Source organism: Bidens hawaiensis, unplaced genomic scaffold (genome assembly GCF_021521415.1).
Source record: "Bidens hawaiensis isolate Kalapana, Puna unplaced genomic scaffold, B.hawaiensis_p1.1 tig00049292_1, whole genome shotgun sequence".
NCBI classification, from domain to species: domain Eukaryota; kingdom Viridiplantae; phylum Streptophyta; class Magnoliopsida; order Asterales; family Asteraceae; genus Bidens; species Bidens hawaiensis.
This window is the reverse complement of record NW_027498834.1, coordinates 80556-90004: the sequence shown is the minus strand read 5'-3', so window position 1 is coordinate 90004 and position 9449 is coordinate 80556. Positions and strand designations below refer to the sequence as shown.

Sequence of the window (9449 nt, the reverse complement as noted above, 5' to 3'; positions counted from 1 at the left end):
ACTCTATAAAGGTTGACTAGTAATACTAAAACATTTATTCTCTCCGTTTCATTAAAAGGTGTTCATATTTTCATTTTTATTTATCTTATTACACATGTTCATTTTTTAAATTTATTAACCAATTTCTAAGTTTACCCTTAAACACACATAAGTAACATTAATAAAAGATATTGAAAGACCCAATTTCTAAGGACATTATTGTCATTTGATAAACAAAGAAAACAATAATTTAATTTAATTTAAACTTCGTGTTATTTAAAATAAGACACTTTGATAGGAAGAGATGGAGTAAGTTTTAGAAATAATATCAACGATATAGATATTAAAATTAAATGAAAAATGCCAGTGAGCAACACGTTATTATTGTATCATCTTTGTCAGAACCTTAAATTCATTTGTTATGTAATTCAACCAAATGGCACCACATGAATCACACACACAAACAAACAAGAAACCTATTCACTGACGACTTGAAAGATATTGTTTCTCTCAAAAGTCTTCGGAAGAATATGCTAAAAATTTATAACTTGGAAACTCCCAGGCAGTTTCCAATCATTTATTTTTTTAGAATTTATATTTCTTATAAAGTCTTCTGTTTGAATCAATCCATAAACTAATCTGAAAAATGGCGCTCAAAGTTTTATCAGCTCTTGATGTTGCCAAGACACAATATTACCATTTTAAAGCGATCATAATCGCGGGTATGGGTTTGTTTACTGATAGTTACGATTTGTTTTGTATCCCTCTTATCATGAGAATGATAGGAAGGATATATTATCCTGAGATACACAGAGACGGGGACAAGAAGAAATGGTTTGAGGTTCCAACCGCCATTACCTCAACGATGATAGGGGTCGCGTTAATGGGGGCCGTGATTGGTCAACTGGTTTTTGGCCGGCTAGGAGATCGTGTGGGACGCCGTCGTGTTTATGGTATTTCTCTGGTGATGATGGTGGTGGGGTCTATTGGATGTGGATTATCACTATCTAATTTGACATCAATGGTGTTTGTGGTCCTTGGGTTCTTTCGGTTCTTGCTCGGGATTGGAATAGGAGGGGATTACCCGTTATCGGCTACTATTATGGCCGAGTTCGCTAACAAGCGGACTCGTGGAGCGTTTATTGCGGGTGTGTTCTCAATGCAAGGGTTTGGGATACTTTTGAGTTCGCTTGTTTCCATGATAGTTTGCTCCCTTTTTGAAGCTAGTGCCCATGGGAACGGGATAAAGAGGCCGTCCGACCTCGCACCATCAGAAGTCAATGCTCCGGTCCCGCCTGAGTCGGACTTGGCATGGCGGCTCATTCTCATGTTTGGTGCAATTCCAGCATTTATGACTTACTATTGGCGGATGAAGATGCCTGAAACCGCACGGTATGAACAACTCCTTAATTCATTCTATTTAGGAACTTTAACCACTAGTATATTTGGATGGTTTTTGGAAAGATTTATAAATTAAACTAGATAATTCTTTTGTGGTACAAATGTATCATGAAACAACAAACACACATTAAAGATTTTATTAGGGTGGACAATGAATTATTTGGATGTCAAGATCATCATTTCTTAACAGTTCATTTAATATATAGTTTAGACTGTTTTAATAAGTTGTTACTTAAAATCATTTTAGTAATCTACTTATCTAAGTACAAACTTTTATATTTTAATTTTCCTTTGTCTTTATTTTACTGTAATTGTTGAAAACACAATCGTTACAAAACAATATATATTACTGATATACAAAAAGGAGTTACCTAGTTCTACATCTTGTAATAATCAACCAAAACTTAACATTTTTAAAATTACAGATTTACGGCTTTGGTCGAGAAAAACACATTACAGGCAGCAAAAGATATAGGGAAAGTGATGGATGTACCACTCAGTACAATCCAAGAAGATGTCGAGATGATGGAGACTCCGAACACTCACGCTGCTTTGTCGAATACCTACCCTTTCTTCTCTAGGGAGTTTTTCCGACGACATGGTCGTGATCTTATGGCGGCATCCATCAATTGGTTTCTCATCGATATTGTCTTCTACAGCCTCAACATATTCCAATATCATGCATTTAGCGGCTATATGAAACGGAAAGAAAACATTAATCTATACAAAGATGCAATGCAGATCGCAAAATTCCAAGCACTCATTGCTATCTGTGCAACGATCCCTGGATATGTTGTGACAGTTTACCTGATTGATTACATCGGGCGAGTCAAGATTCAGGCCGCCGGGTTCTTTTTCATGGCGGTAAGCTTGTTCTCAATCGCAAAAGTTAACAAGGGCGATTGGGGTTCCAAGCAAAATTTCGGTTTCATTATTCTCTATGGACTTACTTTCTTTTTCTCAAATTTTGGGCCAAACACGACCACGTTCATAGTTCCAGCGGAGTTGTTCCCAGCTAGGTTTCGTGCAACTTGCCATGGGATTTCCGGTGCGTTTGGAAAAGTAGGGGCGATAATCGGGTCAATTGGGTTTTTGTGGGCTTCTCGTGATCATCATGCTGCGTCGCATACGTTAGCTTTCATGGGCGTGGTTTGCGTTTTAGGGTTTTTTGTGACGTATTTTTTTACAAGAGAGACAATGGGTCGGTCATTGGAAGAGAATGAGAATGTTGATGAGTTCACCGGTGTTTGGTTCGTGAGATTTTGGCCTCATAAGGCTTGGGCTAGAAGAAATGATATTAACACTGGTGAAACAACGTCTCTTTATCATATGTAGATATTCTTATTGTTTAGATTACAACCATAAATACTTTATAGGCATTAGAGGTGATGACTAGAGATAGATTGTTAGATGAAAGTTTAAGAAAAATAACCACGCGTGTATATCATATTTTATTCGTTATATTGATTTAAAGAGATTGGCGTGTTCGTTATTATAACATTTTCATTGAAACTAGCTAATGACTCAAAATAGAACACAAAAATCATTTCAAGCAATCAAGATCTAACCGGTAAACTATGAAACATGTTTTTCAAATCACATTTGGGGTTATTCGTCTCGTATTTGCAAATAAGGCCAAATTATAGTTGTGTAAGAGATAGAATAAGAGAATGTAAGATTGGTTATCAATCGAAAACACCCTAATCATATATGCTATTAGAAATAAGTACGATTTGGCAAAAGCTCAAGTAACCAAAACTTATTGGCCATTCGTACTGCGACTGATCTTAATCATGATTTGGCAAAAATCTCTCCTCTAGCATGTCACACAGCCTTTTCTTATTCCATATTGTATTGGCGGTTAATATGAAGTTAATCGAAGATGGTATTGACGAATAAGCCTGGTCTACAAATGGCAGCTATCTCATTTATAAAAAAAACAAATTTATCAACATTAATCATACAATTGGCATTATGTTTCAGTTTCAATATTATTGTTTCTGACCTTGTTAAAAAATTGGCATTATGTTTCAGTTTAAGTCCTTTAGCGAATGTTTTGTTGTTCTTAATAAATAATCAAACAACCAGATATGCTTTTAATCAACCAGAGAATTTGAAAGATGATTGTGTACTTTGGTTGATAAGGGGTGACCAGGAATAGCAGGTCTTACGAATTAGTGAAAATCCAATCTCTGATAACATCATGCATTTTATACGTGCAGCTAGTTTCAATGGCGTCATTCAGTGTGAGACCCCGAGACTCTAATATCTGCCTTAGAAGATCTGGCAACTTTGTTTGGTTTACCTATTGATGGTATTGTATTGTGTGGCATTGAACTTAAATGGTTAAACGAGGAAATATATCAAGTTTTTATGAATTGACCAGTAATATGATCACCAGTGATGAAATGAGATCGCTATAAATAAACTCCTCGTTTATTCTAAACGCCACTCAAGCAACTTAACTTCTTGATATTCCTACTGATGCATGCACGAGAAAGAGCAATACTTTTACTTGTAATCGGTGGAACATTATTTTCTGAATCCGCCAACAATTGGAGCAGTGTTGTTCTTCCTATTTTGTACAGAAATCTTTGTAATGCCATTGATATTAAGTTGATCGAGATTGGCGGTGTTATATTACCGTTGCAGCTTTCGGCTTGGGAAAGATTCCCCTCAATGAATACTTGAATATTGAATATAACGAACGGGCTTCTTTATTATTCGGGCTAGATGAGTTTGGAAAAATGGATTGGATCGTACGTGGTTATTGCGTTGAGGGCCCGGGTCGTCTGGTTGGGCTAAATCAATTACATATATTTACATCTTGGTTCAGATATTTTTAATAGCACATCATTAGATCTTGAAATGTCATGAAATATTTGTTTCCTTTAGCATTTTCTTATAATTACTTCAAGAGGTAACTAGACTCGTATTTATCAAAACCCAAAAAGTTTTGCAACCTGTATTCTCATGTTAAATTTAGTAAGTCATTAGGATTGTAAGCAATTTTTTTAGAATCAGATAACAAAACCAGTCATCTTACTGGCCGGTTCATCAACTGAACTAGTCGGACTGGTTAGATTAGATTTCAAAACAGTCAGATGATGTTGTAAATAATATCACATTAAGACCGTTATATATATCAAGTATAAAAAAAAATATGAAAATACTTTCTGTTTTGATATGACTTTGTAAGTTTATTAAAACATAAATAAGAAAAGGGAATATGAACCATCAAAGTGCGTTTTTGAAGGAAAGGAAATGTAAAATGAATACTGAAAATCTTGTCGACCAATAAGCGATAGGTTCAACAGGGAACGATTCAATAGGCCTTAGCCAGGCTGGTTCACGGTCCAACCGTTTTGAAACTTAATTATTCCATGATCGTATGCAAATAATAGTTTGAAGACTGTTTTAGTTGTTAAAAAAATGCTAAGACATGCAATAAGTTACTTATTAGCTGGTCTAGGTTTCTAGAAACAAAAACCTCAAATGACTTTGTGGAGGATTGTAGGAAGGGTTGGACTATGAAGACTGAAGTATCGCCAAAAAGGGATCTTTTCTAAGAAAGAAAATTCGTGTGGTTTATAGTCAAGAGTTCCCAGTGACATTACATCTGTCCTTTTCTACGAAGTTGACTTTGAATTTTGTATTCTGGATGCAGCTATTATGATACGGACAAAAACAATAATTAATAATTTTCCAATTATATATGAACTTCTTTAGCAATTTCCTTCCCCGTGATATTATATTTGCCTAAATAATAAGTATTTTCTCATTTTAATTTTATATATTTTTCCCATAACAAGTAAGCAAGATATATGCTGATATGATTATATGAATATCGGATATATATAACAATAACAAAACTATAATTTCATTTGTTTATTTAAGTTATGCAATTGAAAGTGCATGCATCACGTACATACAAAAAAAGATATTGAAGGGCATGCGGCCTAGCTAGTTGTATCAAGGCATTAGAGGCGTTGTTTAGCATTCTTGGCGCCTAAGAGAAATACCTACTCGGGTCATAGTATAAAAAATATATTGTTATGATCATAATTAGTAAGACTGAACTCATGTGTTGCGGTGAGACACGATCGGTTTTCGGGTCGACCAGGCCAGATCCTGAGTGAATAGAAAATAGAAAATGTACATAGCAGTTCCAGCTGAAATACTTGGAATAATTCTACCACTTCTACTAGGAGTAGCCTTTTTAGTGCTAGCTGAATGCTTCGTTTCGGTTTGAGGATTTGAGTAACAACCAAAGAGAAAAACGAAAAAACAAATTCGTGATATATCTAAAAAGATAGCGGCAGGTGTTTTATATTGATAGAAAATCATACAGACGAATATATATAGTTCTTCGGTCGTAATGAGCCCAAACTATATATTATATAGCTCCAATGACCTCTACATGTATCGAACCATATGTTATCATACAATCAAAGTCAATTTCACATCTCCCTTGTATAACTCTATTTTGAAAATTGGATTTTTATAATACCATCTTTTTAAAATTAAACGATAATAATCTCATCTAAGAATATTCTTACAACCAGTTCTACCTTTTATATTATTATTTTCTCATTGGGTCTCCGTTAAAAATAAGTTAACCCCATTAAGGTTTGTCTGAATTTCAAAATGATGTGTTAAGACTTTGATCGGAAAAACGAATACGTTTAGATTGATGTAAAACTTACCTTGAAATGATGCTTAAATGATCGCAGCAAATGGGGTGTTGATTTAGAATTTATGGGTGTCAAAACAAACGATAAACCTTGACATTGTCATATTCAAAGATCTTGACATCATCAAACGTCTTATTGGCTTACCTAGCATCGGCTCAAGATTTTGACTAGGAAACTCCCGGGCAGTTTCCATTGACATGTATATTATTTATGTCAATATCAATATATATGTTTGCTAACTTGTGTTTATTATCTAGTCAAGAAATTACACTAAAATGGCACTGAAAGTTTTATCGGCTCTAGATGTTGCCAAGACACAATATTACCACTTTAAAGCGATAATAATCGCAGGTATGGGTTTATTTACCGACAGTTACGATTTATTTTGCATCCCTTTCGTCATGAGAATGATAGGAAGGATATATTATCCTAAGATACATAGAGCCGGGGACCAGACAAAATGGTTTGAGGTTCCAACCATCATTACCTCTACGATGATTGGTGTCGCGTTAATGGGGGCCGTGATTGGTCAACTGGTTTTCTGCCAGCTTGGTGACCGTGTAGGGCGTCGTCGTGCATATGTAGTTTCTCTAGTGATGATGGTGGTGGGGTCTATTGGATGCGGATTATCACTCTCTAAATTGCCATCAATGGTGTTTGTGAGTCTTGGGTTCTTTCGGTTCTTGCTTGGGATCGGAATTGGAGGCGATTACCCTTTATCAGCCACTATTATGGCGGAGTTTGCCAATAAGCGGACTCGAGGAGCGTTTATTGCTGGTGTGTTCTCCATGTTCGGGATACTTTTGAGTTCGCTCGTTTCCATGATTGTGTTCTCCATTTTTGAAGCTAGCGCCGACGAGCACAAGCTAACGAGGCCATCCGAACTTGCACCATCTGCAAACATTTCCCGGGTCCCACCAGAGGCGGACTTGGCGTGGCGACTCATTCTCATGATTGGTGCAATTCCAGCATCTATGACTTACTATTTGCGGATGAAGATGCCTGAAACGGCACGGTAATTTTCTTTTGGTGCCGCCAAACGTATCCCTTTTTACAAACTTAGGGTGGGTCCTAACATGACCTGCCTCACAAGAGTGTATATGTTAATTTTGTTTCCATATAAAGGCTACTGCTTCTACAGGTACACGGCATTGGTAGAGAAAAACACATTACAAGCAGCAAAAGACATAGGGAAAGTGATGAATGTACCATTAAGTACAATCCAGGAAGATGTAGAGATGATGAACACAACCAACGCTCGCACATCTTTCTCAAACACCTACCCTTTATTCTCTCGCGAATTTTTCAGACGACATGGTCGTGATCTCATTGCGGCATCCCTCAGTTGGTTTCTCATCGATATCGTCTTCTACAGTCTCAACATGTTCCAATATCATGTATTTGGAGGCCACATGACTCCAAAGAGCCACATGAATATATACAAAGATGCATTGCAGATAGCAAAATTCCAAGCACTCGTTGCAATCTGTGTGACGATCCCTGGATATTTCGTGACAGTTTACATGATTGATTACGTTGGGAGAGTCAAGATCCAGGCAGCCGGGTTATTTTTTATGGCTGTATGCTTGTTCACAATCGCAAAGGTCAATACTCGCGGTTGGGGATCTGATCCAGGTGTAGGTTCCATTATTCTATATGGACTTACTTTCTTCTTTTCTAATTTCGGACCAAACACAACCACGTTCATAGTTCCATCGGAGCTTTTCCCCGCAAGGTTTCGTGCAACTTGCCATGGGATTTCGGGTGCGGTAGGAAAAGTAGGTGCGATAATCGGGTCCATCGGGTTTTTGTGGGCTTCACGTGAATCTCATGGGCATGGGGTGTCACATTCATTAATGGTGATGGGTTGTGTTTGTGTTTTGGGGTTTTTTGTAACGTATTTTTTTACAAGAGAGACAATGGGTCGGTTATTGGAGGAGAATGAGAATGTTGATGAGTTCACCGGTGTTTGGTTCGTGAGATTTTGGCCTTGGGCTAAACGAAATGAGATAAACCCCGGTGAATGATTGCTTAGCCGAAGTATATACTAGATTATTACTTACATAGATGATAGATGGTTAAATCATGGTTTGCAGTTTATATAATAATTATTTAAGTAATAAGGAAAATTACGTTTACTTTCAACTATGAAGACTAGAGCTTGTCATGGTCAATGATTTAGGTTGTAGGTAAAATTAATAATATAATAATGTGTATAACCATATAATAAAATCATTATATAAAGTCATTTGAACCCATTTTCTTTTCAAAGATGTCTCTAGAACAATCAACCAGGTAACTCCAAAAAAACAAAGCTGGTTAGACATATTGGGTTTTAGTCGGGACAAAAAACATAGACAAGTAATACGGGTTTCACAATACAACCAGTCAAGGCGATGGCACATGTTTGATCACTGCAATTTGTGTACACGGTATTTTGTATATATATTTATAATTTGTATGAATATAAATACATCAATATTGTTAAAATAAATATATTATATTGTTGGAAAATTGAATAATATAAATGGAAATTTATTATATTATTAATATTAAATTCTTTATGTCACTAGTTTAATTTATTAGAATTTATATTAATATTAAATTCTTTATATGGTGAAAAACTTTTGAGTAGAACTCTTTATTAATTTGATTAGTTTTAATTAGACTTTATATCTCTAATTAAATTTCTAATTAAGAGAGTTTCTTCATCATCCATAACTCTTATACATAACAGGCTATGTGCCTCATTTTTAGAGGGCTAGAAAAAATACAAGTTAAAAACTTCTAGGAAAAATGCATGCATGCATGAAGAGTTATTAGTGAAAAAGAAAGCTTTGAAGAATCATATGTTGGAAACCTATAGAGATGAGTTTCTCTACTTGATTCATCTACCATTTATTCTATTTTTCTACAAGTTCTAAAACCATTTACCTGATGTAACCTCGGGCGTGTGGACATCTCCAGCAGTACAAACTGCTTCGGCTGTTGTACACTGGGAGACAGACGTGTTGTCTTATGTAGAGGCGCGAAATCTGTTTTAAGATTGTAGGAACATGAGTCACTTTTTATATTAAAATTAATACAAATAATAATAACTATACTCTTCTTTACCCCATTATGTTATCCAATAGCACTTAAATGTGGAGGTGTCTTGCATTTGAACTTAGAAGTTTTAGCAATGAGGATTATTGTAATCCAATCTAACATTGCAAACACACGACTTATTGGAGAACAAAAAGGCCGTAGTGCATAATGGAGATGTGTTTGCCTTAATGATAAGTGTATCTTACAAGACAAGTATTATAACCAGAGTCAGGTGGCCACTGAGGTTAATTATAGTCTTAGAAAGTTGACAATAGGCAAAATTAATTT

General features: G+C 35.7%; 2 protein-coding genes across 2 annotated transcripts; both read left to right on the top strand.

The window, feature by feature from the left end:
• Nucleotides 1-376: 376 nt before the first annotated feature.
• On the top strand, nucleotides 377-3211 carry LOC143597970 (putative inorganic phosphate transporter 1-9). Its single transcript, XM_077076324.1, has 2 exons — nucleotides 377-1371; nucleotides 1806-3211. The coding sequence occupies exons 1-2, from the start codon at nucleotides 626-628 to the stop codon at nucleotides 2713-2715; spliced, it is 1656 nt and encodes a 551-aa protein (XP_076932439.1). The 5' UTR covers nucleotides 377-625; the 3' UTR covers nucleotides 2716-3211.
• Nucleotides 3212-6076: 2865 nt separating this feature from the next.
• LOC143597968 (putative inorganic phosphate transporter 1-9) lies at nucleotides 6077-8162 on the top strand. The gene is made up of 2 exons (XM_077076322.1): nucleotides 6077-7089; nucleotides 7216-8162. Exons 1-2 carry the CDS (start codon nucleotides 6350-6352, stop codon nucleotides 8099-8101), a joined length of 1626 nt encoding a protein of 541 aa, XP_076932437.1. The 5' UTR covers nucleotides 6077-6349; the 3' UTR covers nucleotides 8102-8162.
• The last annotated feature ends 1287 nt before the right edge of the window (nucleotides 8163-9449 follow it).